The following is an 18,779-nucleotide window of genomic DNA, read 5'->3' on the forward strand; positions in this document are numbered from 1 at the left end:
CGGGGCTGTGCGTGTGGGTTGGGAGGGGGGCTGGTTGAAATTCTGAGATCGAGGTAGGGGAAGGCTGACTCGGAGGGGAGGACCACGCCAGAGCCTGTCTCCCTATCTTTGCCGAAGGGAGAGATGGCCTTGGATTGGGGTGCTAACCGCTTGCTTGGGCCTTGGGAGGACGGCAGGGTTCCCTTTTCCATAGGCTCCCCCCAGAGTGCGGACCCTGGGGGGAAGGCCCAGTCTGACCCCCAGCCTGGAGAGACACAAGGGAGGGGAAGCGAGAGCCGGGAGCGGCCGGTGGAGGCGGGGAGGAGGGGACCTGGCTCCTCGCTCAGAACTGGGAGGCGCTGCTGGGGTCGCACTGCAGCAGGCGCACGATGGACGGGTCGCTCTTGGCTCCGCGGATGAACTCCTCCAGGGACAGCTTGCCTGCAGCGGGAGGGAACGGTGTCAGGGGGGAGGCGGCCCGCGCGAGGGGAGGCAGAGGGCAGAGCCGCGGAGGGGGAGGAGGTGGCGCCCGCCCCTGCCCCTCACCGTCGTTATTCGTGTCCATTTGGCGGAAGATTTTCTCCGTCCTCTTCTCCGGGGTCGACTCGTCCTCCGGCATCTTCATCACCGACGAAACCATCTTGTAAATGGCCTGGGGGTCGGGAGGGGAAGGCGGGGAGTGAGAGGAGGCTGCCGAGCACCCCCACCCCAACCTTCAGAAGCGCCCCCAGGTACACTGACGAGTGGAGAGGGGGTCACGGGGGCGTGGGGGGTCCGGGAAGGAGTGTCTGGAAAGGTTTCCCAGGAGGGGGGTCTGTAGGCGAGGGCCCGGACCAAGTTCCGTGGCGCGCAGGTGGGAGAGGAGTGGCTGACCGAGGGATAGGCATTTCCAAAGAGCGCCGCGGGGAGCTCCGAGCAGGCGCCGACAGTTTGGGGGTAGCTGAGTGCAGGGGGTGAGCAGAGATGTGGGAAGACATGGGGCTGCAGGTTCCCGGGTAAGCATGGTTTTAGCGCTGTTCCTCGGAAACTCCGGGCGCCCCGCGCTGGGCACGGACAGAGGGAATTGGGCTGCGGCAGGTGGCACTGGGCTGCGGTACCCCTGTGGCCGGCAGGGGGCGCTGGGCCGCCTTGAGGGCTGGAAGGCCGGAGGCTGCAGGGCCCAGAGGGGGCGGGGAATGTTATGCAAATAAACGCAAATGAGCATCTGCCGGGGGCGGGGACAACCTGGACTCGGCGGGACCCCAGGCAGTAGTCGCCCACGTGCAGGAGCTCCGAGGCACACCAAGGGGGTTGCGCTAAAAGTACACAGAGCACGTGGGGCTTGGCGGGTGGGATCGGCTCAAGGGACCGGGCCGATCGTCTCCATCTTCCAGCTTTTCGCTGCTGAAACCACCTCCAAGAAACCTGCTCCCCTTCGCCCATACCACAAATGTACCCTGCCGCAGATCCGGCTTTAGCCTCCACCTGGTCTCTCCCAGCCTCATTCCCTGGGTCTGTGCCCCCACGCTGCCTCCGAGAGCTCTTTCTAAACACAAATCTCCACCACCACGTCCCCAGCCCAGCGGGCCGCCCCCTCTCTCCAGTCATCCGCAGGCCTCCCTCCAGACCTGCCGTGCACTCAGCTCCTTCTGGATGCTGCCCCACGCTTCTTCTGCTGCCTCCCACTCCTTGCGGCTCAGCTTCCATGGCGCTTGCCTAGGGAGCCCTCCTCGGATCCATGCTGGTCGGGGGCCCATATGCCCGCTCGGAGCCTCCTGGGCTTCTCCTTAGGGGACGCCGCAGGGGATGCCTTTGTTCGATTGTTCCTAGTCCCCAACATACAACTAAGGACCGTGGACATCTAGCTAGTGCCCATATCCCCAGAGCTGAGCACTGTGCCTGGCTTCTGGCAGGAACTTCCCTTTCGAAAGCCACTGGCACCTCCCACTGCCCTCTGTACCAAGTCCAAGCCATTTGGCCCTTGGCATTCAGAGTTTTTACAATCTGGTCCCTCTGACCCCTCCACTATCAGGCCTCCAGTGGTAGGTGATTCTGCCGCAACTAAACACTCCTGCACCTTCCCGGTTCCCCAGCATTCACAGCCTCTGCCTGGAACGACAATACCAGCTACCATTTATGTGTCAGGTACTTTATCCCTATTTTCCAGATAAGAAATAAAAGCTCAGGAAGGGAATTCATGGCAGAGACCAGATTAGAACCCACTTCCTCGTAGTTGCTGGAGAGATGCTTGTGGGTGGTGATGATCCTCGGGGGCTGTGAGGTAAGGGGGACCTGGAGTGGCATCCTGTTTCCATTAATCACTTGCTATGTAGCCTTCAACAAGTACTTAACCTCTGTGAGCCTCAGTTTTCTCATCTGTAAAATGGGGTAATCATATCTCCCTCGTGGGGATTGTCTAACGGATTAAATGAGATCATGTGTATAGAACAGTGACTGGCTAGAGTAAGTAGTCAGTAAACAGCAGCTTGTATACTAATTGTTACTCATCCACCACATCCTCAGTTCTTCCCTGACCTTCAGTCCCCTGAGCTCCCAGATGCCACATTTACAACCCTGTCACCAAGCTGGGCAGTGTGGCCTGCCCACCAGGGTGGGACCCCCAAGCAGCCAAGATGCAGTTTCTTCCCTTCTAGTGTACTGACCACAGGACAGGGTCTGAGAAGGACTGAGCAAGTGACTTAGTGAACGCCCCCTTGTGGGCCTCCTAATTAATTGTCTGGAATTGCTGCTCTCTCATTGTCTCCCTGGAGCTGACTTGTCATTAATCAGGCACTGGGGCTTGCCTGACTCTGCACTGGCCTCTGGGGCTGACTGATGGGCTGTAGCGAGGGAAACCAGGGCCCAGCCAGCAGAGGCCAGCCAGGCCGTCCCGAGGATGCCCAGCAGGGCTGAGATTTACCAGTATATACCAGTGCAACCGCGCTAAGTGGTAAAACATGAACACCCCGCCACATTGGTTGGTATCCAGCTGCTGCCCAACCCCTCAGTAATCCTCCACCACTCTGGCTACCTCAGCCTTTCCACCAGAACCCCCTGAACTCCCCACTACCCATCAACTAGAGACTTAACGCCTGGCCCACGGGAGTCACTGACAAACGTAAAGGCTTTCCCCTCTTGACAGGCAAAGGGAGGCACCACATCCCAAGGCAGCCCATTCTACTCTGGCTGGAGAGAGCAGACCCAGGCCCAGGTGACAGAGAAGCCAAAGTCCAGTAGGGCGAGGTGAGTTAGAAGTGGGGAGCAGTCAGCAGAGCTGAGGGATGAAAAGAAAGGCGGAAGGAAGGGGAGCAAGGGCTTGAGCAAAGCTGTGCAGCAGGATTACTCAGGGCACATTCCAAGGACGTTGAAAAGGCCATTCCGGCTGGAGCAGAGAATGTGCAGGAAGAGAATCACAACGTTTACCAAGAACCAACTGTCTGTGGGGCCTTCTGCCAGAGTCACTTCCCACTTTAAACCTATCGTAGCCTTGAGGGTTAACATCCTCACTTTGCAGGTGAAGAAACAGAAGCTTGGGTACAAGGAACTGGATGGGTAAAAAGAGAACCAGAGCCTTGATGGTCTTTAGTGCTGCACTGAGGGCATGGACACTCTGGACGCTCCTTGAGACAAAGCTAACAGGTCACACTTAAATTTGTATTAAAATGACATTCTTATCAGGTCCTAAATTCTCCCTGTAAGATCAGAATTTTTCAGATGAGCTATCTAAGAGTTGAGTCCAACTCCAGAATGGGAAGCCAGACCCTTTTCAAGAGGTAGCTCTGAGTGGTAGCCAGCTTGAGCTTGACCCCTCTTATATGCTGTGTGACCTTGGACAAGTCACTTCACCTCTCTGAGCCTCATGAGGCTGCTGTAAAGACGCACTGAGCTCATGGCTGTAAGCGTGAGGCTATTAGAGAGCCCTGAATTAATTAGTTGGATTGGGTGTCCAGATGGAATGTGGACTGTGAATCCAGGTGGCCCACTCACAGGCTGTGTGGCCTCAAGCAAATGTCTTTACCTCTCTGAGCAACTGTTTTCTCTTGAGTACATGAGGATCAATTCAACGTAACTGGCCTGTACTCTGCAGGAATGTCAAATCTTGAAAGACAAAGAAAGGCTGAGGAACTGTCACAGACTAACAGGGTCTAAAGAGACACGAAAACAAAATGCAATGTCTGATCCTAGATCAGGGCAAAAGAGAGTATTATGAAGACATTTGGCAGAATTGGAATATGGTCTGTAGGTTAGATAACAGCATTGTTTCTGTGTTAAATGCCCTGACTCTGATGATCATATTGTGGGCTATGTAAGAGGATGTCCCTGTTCTTAGGGACTGTGTCCCGATGTATTTGGGGGTAAAGGGTCCTGTCCGGAACAACAAAACATTACACACATGTGCACACACACAATGATAAAGCAGTGGTGGTCAATATTAATTGGTGGGTCTGGCTAAAGGGTTTATGGGAGTTTACTCAACTTTTCTTTAAATGAGAAAAGATTTCCTAATGAAAGAGTTTTTTAAATGGGCTGTAAGAATAGCACCTGCTGCCTCCTACCCACAGGGCTGCCAAGAGGATGAAAAGGGGTGGGGTGCACGCTGCTGGGCCCTGCACCTGGCATTCTGAGGGGCCCAGAGCCCACCTGCACAATCTCGAGCATCTCCTCGCGGCTGATGTAGCCGTTGCCGTCCAGGTCGTACATGCTGAAGGCCCACATGAGCTTCTGCTCCAGGCGGCCACGCGAGGTCACACTCAGCGCGATGATGAACTCCCGGAAGTCAATGGTGCCATCGCTGTTGGTGTCGAAGGTGCGGAAGACGTGCTCAGCGAACTTGGAGGCGTCACCATACGGGAAGAAGTTGGCGTAGATCTTCTTGAATTCGTCCACGTTGAGGATGCCCGTGGGGCAGTCCTTGAGGAAGCCCTTGTACCACTCCTGCAGCTCCAGCTCCGAGAACTCCGTGTTCTCCCGCAGGTCTTGCAGCATCTCGGGCCGAAGCTTGCTGTTCTGCTTGCCCATGGCCACTGAGCTGAGTCCTACCTAGGTCCCCCAGAGAGTCAAGGAATGGAGAGGGGAAGTCAGGCCCTCCTGGCCCCTTGACACCACTCCAGGAGGGCCCCCAAACACCAGACACCCAGCCTCTCTTTTGACTCAGTGAGAGGGAGGAGCTGGCTCAGGTCACACAGCCTGCACCCAGGCATCCTGCCTCCGTGACAGGCTCCACACCATTCCCCCAGACCTCACCCTTCCCCAGGGAACAGGCCTGGAGACAGGAAGGGAAGGGGCTTACTTTCACTAAGGCCCTGCTCAGGGCCAGCCACTGGGCCTTCACAGATATACACCACTTCACCCTCCCAAAGCGAAGCCTGGGGATTAGTCCCATTTTACAGATGAGAAGACAGGATCAAGGGAGCGAGGTGACCTTGTTCAAGTGTCACAGCTATGGAGTCACAAGACTGACTCCCAGCGTTTCCCAGGGAGAGGCAGAGCGGCCTTCTGGTCCGCCTCCCTCCTCCCCACGGCCCCCTCATTGTCTCACACATGCCTGATGACCACGAAATACACCTGCAGCCCACCCACTGGCCTGTCTCCCACACACTTGTGCCCCACAGGGGGTGGCAGAAGATAGGTGTTGGCGTGGGCTTAGAGCCGCAGGGGGTGGCAGAAGATAGGTGTTGGCGTGGGCTTAGAGCCAGACCACCTGGGTTTAAGTCCCAGCTCTGCCTCTTACCGGCAATGTGACCTTGGGCAATTTCCTTAAACTCTCTCTGGCCCATCTGTAAAGTGGGGTAACAGTACCTACCTCATGAGGGTTGTGGAATCAAATTAGTTAACACATGGGAAGCATTTAGAATGTCTGCACATGGAAGTGCTAGATAAGTGCTAAACAAATAAAAATGATTTCCATGTACTAGATGCCGCAAGACGCATACACCACACACACATGAATGCATACTGACACATGACACACAGCTCACCAAATCCATATGCTGGGTCCCACGCCACACACCAGCCCACACCCACCCATGGATCACCATGCTTCTACATACGACAACATTCCCTCTGCTCTCCAACTCACATGGGAGGACACAGGGCACCACGCATGCACAACTCCCATACCCTTCCCATCACAACATGCCAGCCCACGATCCCACATGTCATCACAAGCCAGCTCCCATGCCGACACCTCGCATGTGGCCAGCTGCACATGGGACCCTCAGGCTCCCTTGCCGGCTTTCTCTCCCCAGGGGTGCTGCTGGGTCCCAGGAAAGGGAGCTGCAGCCCTTCTCAGACCTCGGTGGGTCCCTCCTCCAGGGAGACCTGCAGCCAGCCACCCCTCCCCAGCACTCACCTGGCCTCTAGTCCAGAAAGGTCCCCCACGCGTGCGGGAGCTTAGAGTGTGGAGGGCTGAGGGGACAGCAACGGAGAGAGACAGCCAGGCAGTTCTGGGCAAAGATGCGGGAGTAGGTGCAGGTGAATCTCCCCGGCTTAGGGCTGTGCGACAGGGCGAGGGGGTTCCTTGTGTGTGAATTTGCACGCAGCTCTGTGCACATGTGAGTGAGCGTGTGTGTGAGTGCATGTGTTCATGTATGCACGTGTGTCCCTGGTTTCTGCACTGCATGTGTCTCCCCATGTGCCTCAATCCCTGTCTGTGCATGTGCATGTGACTAGGTATGCACCCCTCACAGTGAGGGAGATGTGCCTGTGTGCCCCCAGCAGAGTCTCACATGCATGTTGCTGTAAGTTGGCCGCCCTCCCTTCTAAATCAGCCTCTCCTGCCCCAAGCCGAGGGTGAACAAGTGTGTGGGAGGGGCTGAGGACAGGCCTGTGGCCAGGGTGGCCGAGGATGTCCCCTAGTCCCTCCTCAAGGTCCAAGGAACTGGGTCATGGGGTGGGGGCAGAGAGGTGCGCTGGGCAGGAGAGAGCCTCCCGGGCCCCCTCTTCCCCGCCACCCTCGGAGTTGCCCCTCCCGGTGGGAAAACGTGGAAATGACGGCGGTAGAAGATTCTGTTGTCTCGCAAAGACCCCAGTCCCCACAATGGGGCGGACTCACAGCTCGACCTGGGGAACCTGCCCGGGGACCCCCTGGACCTCCCGCAGCTCTCGCCCCAGCCCCCGCCTCAATCCCGGCAGCGCCGGCCGAGCCGCCCCTCCTGGAGGGGGCGCGCTGCGGGGCCGAAGCCGAGCCCTCCGCGCGGGCCACTCCGAGGTCAGCACCCTGGAGAGCTCCGCGCGCGCTGCCCCGGCGGCCCCCTCCCCGCGCGCCCGGAGGGAGGGTTCCGGGGGGCGCGGCAGCGGCGGGGTTGGGAGCCCTGGACGTGGCCCCCTCCCTCCGGGCGGCCCCCTCCCCGTATCCCCCAGCCCCGACCGGAGCGGCCCCCACTCACCGGCGACGCGGAGACACCGACTGCGCAGGGAAGGCGGCGCTGCTGCGGCGCGCGGCGACAGAGGCGGCCGGAGGGCGGGCGAGGGGCGGGAGGAGGGACTGCGAGGGAGACGCCCCGCAGCGTTTGCCCGGGCCCTCCCCTGGGGTGGGGGTCCCGGCTTCTCCCTTCCCCCTCCAGCCCTGGGGGTTAGGGGGGCGATGGATGAGCCCCCGCCCCCTCCCCTGCCCCGAGAGGGAAGGGGGCCCCCTCACTTCCCCGCCCCCCTCGCGAGGGAGCACCCGCAGGGGGAGGAGGACCGAGGTCCCATCTCTTGAGCATCTCGATTCAGGCAGCCCGACTGGGTGGTCAGAGGTCAGTGCCCAGACACCTCTTTCCTACGCCCAAGCATCCCACTGCCCCACCCCGTCACTGCCAGCCTCCCCATCCCTACCTAGCGCGGAGCCGCACGTCGAATCCGAATCCGGATCCTAGTGGGGCGCTAATTGCCCTGCTGCCTGCGCGCCTCCACTCCGGAACTGAGCTGAGGGTTCTTCCGGGAGGGGCAGCGCCCACTCCTCCAGTCCTTGAGGTCTTGGGGGGGCGGCACGCCCGCTACCCCACCTCCGCCTTAGAGAACAGAGTGCACCCCCATATCCCGCCTGACACTCCAGATCTCCTCAGAATTAATCCCACCTTCCCACATTGATCTAACGTGCTCCTCCCCCTCACCTCCCCGTCAAGGAAGCCGCCTGCCTCCCGCCCACCTCTGCCGTGGGGGCTGGGCCCAGCCATCCCAGCTTGGCGGGTTCTGGGGTGCATAGGCCCCGCTCAGCAGCCATCCCTATATCCTGAGCTCGAAGTTTGTCCTTTCTCCATCTCTAGGAGGCGGTCCTTCGTGTCCCCACTTCACAGATGAAGAAACTGAGGTTCAAAGGGGTTACATGATTTTTCCAGTGTCTGACAGTAGTGATGGAAGGTTTGGACTTGGATCCATGTGCCCTCAACCACTCGTTGCACATATTTATCAAGCACTAAGTCTGTGCCCAGCACTGTTCTAGGCAGAGGGGTTACAGGACTGGACAGTAAACAATGGACACAATAGCCCGGCTTGTGTGGCTCAGAGGCTGAGCATCAACCTAAGAACCAGGAGGTCACGGTTCGATTCCTAGTCAGGGCACATACATGCCTGGGTTGCGGGCTCGGTTCCCAGTGCAGGCATGTAGGAGGCAGCAGATCAATGAATGATTCTCTCTCATCGCTGATGTTTCTATCTCTCTCTCCCTCTCCCTTCCTCTCTGAAATCAATAAAAACATATGTAAAGAAAACAATGGACACAGTATACAAGTCAAGCCTACAGTGCATTGGGTAACGTGTTTCGGGGAAAGGGGAGGTCGGTGTGCAGAGGCTGGGTGGCGGGCAGTGCTCCGGACCATGCCAAGGGCTTCAGGTTTTATTCCGGACGAGATGGGAACCTCTCCGGGCTTTGAGCCGTGAGAGGGTCTGACATCCAGGTCAAGCCTACGCAGGCCTTCTGTCAAGAACAGACTGGGAGCCACGGTGGCAGCAAGGGGCCAACTCAGGGTAAAAGATGAGCAGGGTGGCACAGAGGGGCTGGTTCCCGGGGGTACTGAGAAGGCGGGCCCACTGCATCTGACTGGACAACTCCTCCCAATTCTGTGGTGCTGCCTGGGCCGTCCTGGCTCCCAGGGCTCAGACCAAAGCTCCAGGTTCCCAGGCCACACTGCTCAGGTGGTCCCAGCCTCTCCTTGAGCTGGGAGCCAGGCTGCGGAAGACCGGGAGGGCAGCTGGGCCCTCGGAACACCAGCTCCTCTGTGTGCCTTGGCACCCGTGTTGGGACCCCCTGGTGGAGGCGTGAGAGACGCCAGACATGTGTGGGTGGTTCCCAGCTGCCTCCTGCGTGAGGACCTGGGGGTGGGGAGAGACCTGCTGCTCAGCCCCCTCCTCAGGCCCTTTGAGTGACAGGCTCTCTCCCCTCTCCCCACTAGGCCAGGAGGGCCTGCTGCCAGGGCAGGAAGAGGGGCCTGCCCTGCAGTCACTGCTTCAGGCCCTCTCCCCCACCACCACCTCCCCCTTTCTCTCCCACCTGCCTGAAGCCAGAATCTCCCCATCCGCTCTAGGTCCCCTCCCATCCTGTGGTCTCAGTTTACCCTCACAGGGGCTGCTCAGCCACTCTGCTCCTCCCACTTCCCTGCCCAGCCTCCCCTCCTCCAGGCGGCTCCTCAGCTCAGCACCTCTCCTGGGCCCCCCGTTTTCCTGCTCTGTGAGGCTGACTGAGGCTCTGCCCTCAGGACACCCGTCTGCATCCCGCCTCCCCAGTGGGGCTTCTGAAGGCAGGACCATGGCCTTCCCTCCCCCTGCGTACCCCACCTCCCTTTGGTTTTCCCTGCACCTCAAGTGAGTAGGTGGACCTGGGAGTAGAGTTTGGGCCCTGGTAGGCTCTGCTTGTTACTTCCCATCAGCCACTTCTCCCTCCTAAGAAGCTCTGGGAGGCCTCTGTGAGCAAAGGGGGAAGACGTGGGGTCCCCCCCCCGCAAATGCACACTAAGGCCCTTGGCCCAAGACCTCGTGCCCTGAGATATCGCCCAGAAAGGGGGGCAGAGGGGCAGTTGGCAGAGGCCTGGGTATCTTCCCCTTTCTGAGCAGGAAGGTGAGACAGGCCAGCTGGGTGCCTGGCGTTCCCCAGACCAGGGCACTGACAGGCAGGCCTCACGCACGGCCTCGCCGACCCTCAGCCTGGGATTCTGGGCATGAGCACACACAGGTGAGGCCCCAGGGGCCCTGGAACCCTGCCAGCGTGCCGTCTATGAAGGCCTTTGGTGGGGGTGGGAATGTGGGTGTCCTTGCTGATGACACTCAGCCCTTCGCACCCCAATCTGAGGCATCTAGGAGGGAGAGGAGGCCTGTCTTAGGGTAGACACAGAGGGTGGAGCAGTGGGCGTGGCCATGGGAGACAGAAGAGAGGGCAAGTCCCAGCATCTGACCAGTGAGGAGCTGAGCAGTCAAAGGACAAATGCAGAGTAGCTACCCTCCCCCAGCACTGAGAGGATCAGACCAGCTCCCAGGATGCCAGAGAGAGAAGCAGTGGGTCATGCGTGGAGAGGGGACGCGTAGCTCTGAGCACCTACTGCATGCGGCGTGCCCTGGGCTCCTAGGCTCAGCCCCTACTGTACGTGTCACCTCATTGGATCGGCACTAATCCTGAGGAGCCACTAATATCACTGCCATTTTACAGATATGGAGACTGAGGCTTCAGAGAAGCAAAGTCACCTGCCTGAGGTAATGCAGCAAGAAAGTGACCGTGTCAGCATTTGAACTCAGTTCTGCCTGACGCAGGAGCCCAGCACCCCCTCCCGCCCCCGAAGCCTCGCAGGGAGGGAGGTAGAGGGAGTCCCTTCTCACCCCCTCGGAGGCCCAGCCCCCACCCTCCCTCTTTGGTTCCAAATGGTTTGGAAAACCCTGATGGGAGCAGATGGTGGGGACAGATGGAGGGAAAAGCATCTCGGGGCTGAATTACAAAAACAAACATTGATAAAGTGATTAAAACCTCAAGCCACCCTTTTCCAAAGGGCCCTGCCTACCCCAGCCTGGAACACAGTGGGCCCTGAGATGGGGGCCTGGGGATCTCTGGGTGCCCAGCATCTTAGCCCAACTAATCCCAGCTTCTGCCCGCCCCCCTCACCGCTGGGGACACCCCCGGACCAGAGCCCAGGTGGCAGCGCTGCCAGGAGCACAGCCTGAGCCTGGCTGTTCCCAAGGAGGCTGGGCAGGAGGAACAGGAGGGGGCGGGGGGGGGGTGCTGGGAAAGTCCTGGGAGCTGGACCACCTGAAGTCAGGGGTGAGAGGCGCGTTGTGGGGGAGCTGGGGTCCCTCGGGTGGCTCTTGCTTGCTAGATGAGGCTCAGGGAGCTGCCACGCCTGCCCAGGTCACACAGCAGCCTTGTGGCTCCCACCGAGCGAGCAGACAGACCCACCCACCACCCACCGCCGGGGCCTGGAAGCCTCAGCTGGTTCCTTCGCCTGGAAAATGGGGAGGATAATACGCGCCCTTCCCCGGGCGGGCCGTTGTGAGGATCAGGGAGGGAAAACCTGAGAAGTTCGGGCACCGGGCCTGCACACAGTCTCCGCCCAAAAAACGGGGTTCCAAGCAGATGACAGGGAATCCCTGCTGTTGGGGGATCGGGCTTGAAGGTTCTGCAGCCGAGGGGTGGCTGCAAGGCCCCGAGGAGAGCACCGGTCCCCAGGAAGGCAGTTGATCTGAGGAGACAGAAAGGGGCTGCCCCTTTGCGGGTCCCTCCGTATGAACATACAGACTTCATGGGCCCCGGACCCAGGCTGCGATTCTGGGGCGGCCCTTCCTCCTGGGCAAACGCCGCCACAACAGCCGCCCTGGCCCTCGGCTGCTCCTCAATAGAGCCCGCGCTTCCAGCTGCTTCCTGGACTTGCTCCCAGAAGCCCACAGACACCCTGGACTAAAGCCAGCCAATATCCAGCTCACCCCTCCCAGCCAGCCTGTCCTGTGCCTGGTCCCTCTCCATCCATCACACAAACCCGAGGCTCCACATATCCGGGACCCGCCCCCTTCTTTCCCCAGGCAGCCCTTTTCACTAGAGGATGCCTCTCGGGCCTGCCTGTCCTCTCCCTGCCCCTGCCCGCCCCCGCCTTGTCGGATGGCCCTGGATTCTCACACTGGCCCTCGCGCAGCTCTCCCCGCCTTCCGTTTCTCTCAACCACGTCCCCTTCTTCTCTGCTTAACCTCCTATGGCTCCCCATTGCCCAGAGTTAGTGGACGGTCGAGGCTCTCCATGCCACGCCCAGCCCTCACCTCCAGCCTCAGCCTTACCCTCCACCTTCCCTTTAGCTCCCCATCAGTGCAGCACCTCCTCGGCCAGATGGCCAGCATCTCCCCTGCGCCCAGAAAGGCGGCCTGGAGCCAAGCTGTGGAGAGGGGGCGCCCTGACGCCCATATCCCTGCATAGGGGTTCTGAACTGAATGGGTGGTGAGATGCAGGCAGCTGGGGTCATGTCCCAGCCAACCTTGCCTGCAGCCATACTCCCTCCTCCTCCTTCTGCTGGGGAGGCCAGCCTTAGCTAGAAGGGCCTTGGGCTCAGCCAGAGGGGGATAGTGACCTGCCTGAGGTGGCCCAGCCAGGCTCACCCTTTGCTCCCTCCCCAAGTCAGAAGGGCCCCTCCACAGCTCCTCTGACAGACAAGCCTTAGGACCTGCACATCCCCATTGCTGGGGAGCCCGCCCCCGTCCGTCCTCCTGGTCTGTCTCTGACGGTTTGAAAACCGTCCCTGGGTTCCCAGCACGTGGAAGTGAGCCGAGGGCGGAGGTGTGTTTGCGTGGCCGTGCACACAGTTCTGTCTGGGCGTGCACGCGTGCGTAAGGACATTTGAGACTTGAGTCAAGACTTTACACAGAGCCCTACCCGGTCTGGCTCAGTGGATAGAGCGTCGGCCTGCGGACTGAAAGGTCCCGTTTCAATTCCGGTCAAGCGCACCTGGGTTTCAGGCTCAGTGCCCAGTAGGGGGCGTGCAGGAGGCAGCCTATCAATGATGCTCTCTCATTATTGATGTTTCTCTCTCTCTCCTTCTCCCTGCCTCTCTGAAATCAATAAAAAAGAAGAAGAAAGTATATATTTTTAAAAAGACTTTACGAAGTTCTTTCTAAACGGGGATCTGCTCCCAGAAGCCTCTGGCAGCCGAGCTGTGCCCGGGGGGTTGCCCACGCTGAACGTGGCACCCAGTCAGCGCCCGTGGCCCCAGGGTGGCTCTCCTCCGGGCCTGCGCCTCACAAATCGGAAAAGCGGCTGGAATCCCCAGGCACCTCTGTGCTCCTGTGGGGCAGGGCTGGGCGGGGGGACAGGGGCAGCGGTGCCCTCCCGGAGCTTCAGACTTCACCTGTGAAACGCCTCCCTCCACGGCTGCTGTGAGGAGGGTGGTGCACACGGAGGAGGCTGCTCAGGGACCCTTCAGCCTCAGGGGTGACACTCATACAGCCTCGAGGACAGGAGCCCCCAGGGAGAGGAACGGTAGCATCCCACCTCCAGGCCCCTGCTATTATCCTCATTTTACAGAAGGGGAAACGGAGGCACAGGGAGATCAAGTTACCTGCCTGAGACTGCCTGGGGTTAGAGCCAGATCCAAGATGGGGCCCAGCTCTGTTTCTTGGGCCCTTTCCAGTGGGCCCGATGCCTCGAAGAAGTGAGGGCTTCCCGGAGGGCTCAGGGGAACCCAGAGTCCCAGAACCCACCCCCCCCCCAGAGGCCGAGGTGGCCACATCCCAGGGGCTCGTGCTCCCCGTCTGTCTCTCTTGCTGGGAAGGCTGGGCCAGCTTCTCATTCCCAGCACCTTAGGTTCTCCCTGAGGATGGGGATTGCCTCTTTGTTTCCATAGTAACAGTGAACAGAGGGGCCTCCTGAATCCCTGCAGAAATACTGCACTGGGACCTGCAAGTACGCATGTGTCCGGGAATCCCTGGATGGGCAGCCCTGAGGACATGCATGCATATACTTGCACACTCACAAACTCTACACAGGTGTGCACACCCAGTGCATGTGTATATACACACCCACGCCCCCTTATGAACACACACACAACACACACACACACACACTCTTGCACCCACAGGCACGTGTAGGCACATGCACAATGAGCCTGCTAACCGAGAAGTGGGTCAGGACATCATCCTGTGTGACATGATCCACTCCCACAGCCACCCTGGTTTTGCTCAGACGCAGGAGAGGCCTGGGGGAAGTGAGGGTCGTCCACTTTATAATAATGCCCACTGCTGCACTTAGATCCCGCACATAGCTCCTTACTGTGAGTCCAGTCCCGTGCTTTCCTTTCCACATATAACACAATGCCACTTTAAGACAGGTGCCCAGGAGGAAACACGCTCAGAGAGGTAGAGTGATTTACCTGAGGTCACACAGCATGGCCAAGCCAAGATTTGAGCCCAGGACTGTTTGGCTCCTGCCCTCTCCACCAGATCCCTCAATGCCAGACCCACGAGCACTCACCTGAGACCCACCAACTCAGACGGGGAGGCCTGGTGCAGGTGGGCCCGGTGCGGAGGCCTGCCGATCAGAGCACTTGGGTTGCTGAAGTGGTGAGTCTGGGTCGCTCTTTGGCCTCCGACCATTCCTGAGCCTGAGGCATGAAGGGAGGTCCCGAGGACAGCAGGGCTTTCCGTCCACTTATTCCCTCCCTGTTAGCAGAAAAGGAACTTTGAGCAGCAAACGCCAAACCCGCTGGGAATCTCCTGCTGGTGAAACCAGCTGGGTTCACCTGTGAGCTCCCTGCCCTTCCTGGAAAAGCAGGGATCCAGATGCCGGGGTCCTCGCTCTCCGACCTCGTGGGCCTCTCAGGCTGAGCCTGGGGAAGTAGGGGCCTGACGCCAGAAGCTAAGCCAACGGCCACCCTGAGCAGGAAGGTGGGCCGGGGTATGTCTTCCCGGAGGCAGCTTGCAGCAAGAGGATGCTCTGGCAGTGAAAACATGCTGCCGGAAGGTAGTGAGCTCCCTGTCACCGGAGGCATCCCAGGTCAATAGGCCCTGGATGCTTCAGAGTTAGGAAAATGCTAAGTAAGCAGTGACTGAGTCCTGCATCATTGTCATCATCGTTATCATAGCTACCACTGATTGGACACTCTTTGTGTCAGGCACTTTAAGACACATTACAACTGCCACCACTGCCAATGAAAATGGCAGCTCCTGTGTGTTTGGCCCCGGATGTGGTGAATCTTCACTGATTACTCACAGAACCTGTGAGCAGACACTGTTGTTAGGCCATTGGCCGATGAGGAAACTGAGGCTCTGAGAGGTCCAGTGACCTGTGCACGGTGCAGCAGCAGCAGCAAGACCAGGCTCTGCCCGGCTGCTGAGTCTGTGGTCTGCCCCCCCCCCCCCCCCCCCCCCCCCCCCCCCCGGACCAGGCCCGGGGAACAAAGCCGAAGGCAGGGCAGCCTCCCCCAGCTGGGTGCTCTGCCCCTGGAGCCTTTCCTGTTCTGGGCCACACTGGCCTCACTATGACCGAGGTGGGCGCCCTCTGCTGGCCATGTCCTGGCCCTGCAGAGCCACGTTCCTGCAGAGGAGCGATCAGATCTCCTGTACCTGGGATGCAGGGGTGGGCGGGCGTTGAGCCGTGGATCCTGACTTCAGATGGTGGTGCCTGAGGTTACTCGGGGCTGAGCTGAGTTTGAGCCAATGGCTGTCTCATCCCCAGGCTCCTGGCCTCCCATCCCTCCCTGGTGGGGCAGAGGTTCACTGGGCTGCCTTCACTTCCTGCCACACCCCCTCCACATCTGCAACAGGCCGTGCGGTCCCACTGCTCCTGAGGGGCCTTGGAGACTGCGGTTTGTAGCTGAGACTGCTTCCTAAAGCAAAGCTGGGGTCCAGGGCTTGAGGCCACTTGAGACGTGGAGTCGCCCCTGACGGACTGCGTTAGGGAAGGTTCTCAACCTTTGGAGCACTCTCAGGTAGTCGTGCCTTTGTAGACTCAGAGACTGAAGAGATTTGAGTCTCCCTCAACCCAATTAGAAGGCCTTTCCTCAGCCCCCTTCCTCTCCCCTTCCACACCCCTCTCCTCCCTTTCTTCTCTCTTCCTAGCCTCCATCACCACTTCCACCCCTCTGTGGTGTGGATATTATTATCTTCATTTCACAAGGAGGCATTTGAGATTCAGAGAGGTAGAGTAGCTGGCCCAGTGACACCCAGCCAGCTGATTCTGCCCTAGAATCCAGACTTTGGCTAGTCTACCCCTGGCCTGTTCCTTCTTCATCTTCCCTATTCTCGCTCACTGCATCTCACCTATCAGCTTCTCCTACAAAAAGTGTCCCAAAGCCTTCATCGGCTTCTCTCCCTGTCCTTTGCTACCACCCAGGCCAAGACCTATCATTTATTTTATTTTATTTTAATGATTTTGAGAGAGAGAGAGAGAGAGAGAAAGAAAGAAAGAAATACCGATTTTGTTGTCCCGCCTATTCGTGCATTCATTGGTTGATTCTTGTATGTGCCCTGACCAGGGATCGAACCTGCAGCCTTGACTACGGATGATTCTCTGACCAGCTGAGCTCCTCGGCCAGGGCAAGACCCATCATTTCCGTCCAGGTGACCCTAGCAGTCCCCTTGCCTCCCCACAGGTCATCTGGCCCTGTTTTCTGCAGTCCAGTCGACACGCTGGAGCAGGCACAGTGAGAAATCAGATCACCTCACATCTCTCTTTGAAGCTCCCCATTGCAGTGGAATTAATCTAAACTCTCTTTCCCAACCTCCCCACCCCAGGCCCCGTGCTGCTCCTCGGCCACATCTACGTCCTCCTCGATCAGGAAGCCCCAGCTCACTGACCAGGTTTCCTGAACACACGCGCCTGCCCTTGCTCCAGAGCCTTTGCCCTTGTGGTTCCTGTGGCTGAAGCGCCTTTCCTGTCATGTGTGTTATGTCTGCCTCCTTCTCCTCCTCCAGTCTTAGCTCAGTTGTCACCCCCTCAGACCACACTACCTAACATTACCCCAGCCATTCTCTACCCCTTTGCCCCACTTTTTCCATAGCCCCTGCGAGTCTCTCCCACTGGAATGTGAAATACATGGGGGGTGAGGGCCTTGGTTGACAGCGGTGTCCCCAGGTCCTAGCATAGAGCCTGGCACTTACTAGATGCTCAATAAGTATTTGTTGAATGAATAAAGCCCTCCCTAGCCTTGACTGCTTTTGCAAGCTTAGAACAGTCTTTCTTTCTTTTTAAAAAATATATTGTTATTGATTTCAGAGAGGAAGGGAGAGGGAAAGAGAGATAGAAACATCAATGATGAGAGAGAATCATTGATTGGCTGCCTCCTGCACGTCCCCTACTGGGGATCAAGCCCGAAACCTAGGCATGTGCCCTTGATCAGAATCAAACCTGGGGCCGAAACCGGTTTGGCTCAGTGGATAGAGCGTCGGCCTGCGGACTGAAGGGTCCCGGGTTCGATTCCGGTCAAGGGCATGTGCCTGGGTTGCGGGCATATCCCCAGTGGGAGATGTGCAGGAGGCAGCTGATCGATGTTTCTCTCTCATCAATGTTTCTAACTCTCTATCTCTCTCCCTTCCTCTCTGTAAAAAATCAATAAAATATATTTTTAAAAAAAAAGAATCAAACCTGGGACCCTTCAGTCCACAGGCTGGTGCTCTATCCACTGAGCAAAACCAGGGCTTAGGACAGCCTTTCAAATCAGTCCTATTTTTCCCACTCTCATTGTCACAGCCCAGAGCCCGCCATCCTACCTGTTGCCCCTGCTTCCCTTTCACGTAAATACTACTCTCCCCAGGCCTCAGAGCCAACTATTCTTTCTTCCCCTCTGCCCTTTTCCCCTCATCTGACTAATTTTCACCTGTTTGTTAGTAATAATTTAGCTCTTCTTCCCAGAAGTCCTCCATGCTTTCCTTTCAAGTTAATGCTTACTTCTGGCCCCTGTAGATCCTTGGTGCCTCCTGGTTCAGAGGGCAGTCCCCTCTCTGTGTCTTTCCTTCTCTACCATGGGAGCTCAATGGCCAGGACCGAGCTGGTTCATCATTATGTCCTCAGCACTCATCCCCAGGCTGGTGTGGCACAGGTTCTCAGGAAACACTGAGCTGGGCTGGTCTCATCTCTGCTGTGATGGGACTTTGGGGATTAGACAGGCCAGACCAGTGTCTTCCAGCCATATGATTCATGCAAGCCACTTCCTTGCTTTGAGCCTCATTTTTCTCATCTGTAAAATGGGCATAATAATTCCAACTTCTCAGGGTTGAGAAGCTTCTCTCATGTATGTAAGGTGCTGGCATGTGGACAAGATTGGGGAATGGTGGGTCCTTTCCCAGGAGTTGTCTTAGCAACTGCCTGTGTGAGCAGCAAGCCCCCTCAAGCCTTCAGGGAAGGAAAATGTATGTTTTCTGGTGAGCCCCCGCCCTGGCCCTCTGCCCTCTGCCCTAACACACCCTCAGAGGGGAAGGAAGGAAGAGGGCAGAGTGGATCAAGCCCTAAACTTGGAGCCACATAACCGGATTTGAGACACGATCCTGTAATTCACTGGCTGCGTGGCCACGGCCTCGGGTTCCTGGTCTGGAATGGGAGTTAATAGCACTCATAGCCTGAGAGTCAAATTACACGGACAAACAGCAGGCGCCTGATTATTATGTCTCCAAGCAATGCCCTGCCCTCCTCCTGATTCTTCCGGGGGGGGGGGGGGTGAGGGGGCGGCGGGGGGGGGGGGGGGTCTCTAGTCTCATGACCATTCTGGACAGCAAAGAGGAGCTTCCCATGGTTACCCAGGGTCTGGCTTAGGTGCCTGCAGTGACTCTGGGAAGCTCTAGACCAGAGATTCTCAACCTGTGGGTCGCGACCCCTTTGGGGGTCGAACGACCCTTTCACAGGGGTCGTCTAAGACCATTGGAAAACACAGATATAATTACATATTGTT

At 58.2% G+C, this 18,779-nt stretch overlaps 1 protein-coding gene across 3 annotated transcripts; it reads right to left on the reverse strand.

Moving 5' to 3' along the window:
- Positions 1-305: 305 nt before the first annotated feature.
- Positions 306-7,427, reverse strand: HPCA (hippocalcin). 3 transcript variants are annotated; one of them, XM_059690314.1, is made up of 4 exons: positions 7,347-7,427; positions 4,600-4,998; positions 526-631; positions 306-420 (listed from the first exon to the last, which is right to left on the reverse strand). In XM_059690314.1, exons 2-4 carry the CDS (start codon positions 4,975-4,977, stop codon positions 323-325), a joined length of 582 nt encoding a protein of 193 aa, XP_059546297.1. In that variant the 5' UTR covers positions 4,978-4,998; positions 7,347-7,427; the 3' UTR covers positions 306-322. The 3 variants fall into 3 exon arrangements, with proteins under 3 accessions (XP_059546297.1, XP_059546299.1, XP_059546298.1); XM_059690316.1 differs by having other exon boundaries at positions 4,600-4,994; positions 7,347-7,418; XM_059690315.1 differs by lacking the exon at positions 7,347-7,427 and adding an exon at positions 6,311-6,404.
- Positions 7,428-18,779: the final 11,352 nt, after the last annotated feature.

This window comes from Myotis daubentonii, chromosome 3 (genome assembly GCF_963259705.1).
Source record: "Myotis daubentonii chromosome 3, mMyoDau2.1, whole genome shotgun sequence".
NCBI lineage: Eukaryota > Metazoa > Chordata > Mammalia > Chiroptera > Vespertilionidae > Myotis > Myotis daubentonii.

What these genes read in the sequence shown, in the direction of transcription:
- HPCA (XM_059690314.1), bottom strand. Translation starts at nt 4,977, where the DNA reads ATGGGCAAGCAGAACAGCAAGCTTCGGCCCGAGATGCTGCAAGACCTG. An exon ending in AGATGCTCGAGATTGTGCAG is followed by an intron (nt 632 to 4,599) that starts GTGGGCTCTGGG and finishes CCCGACCCCCAG; the next exon opens with GCCATTTACAAGATGGTTTC. An exon ending in AATGGACACGAATAACGACG is followed by an intron (nt 421 to 525) that starts GTGAGGGGCAGG and finishes CTCCCGCTGCAG; the next exon opens with GCAAGCTGTCCCTGGAGGAG.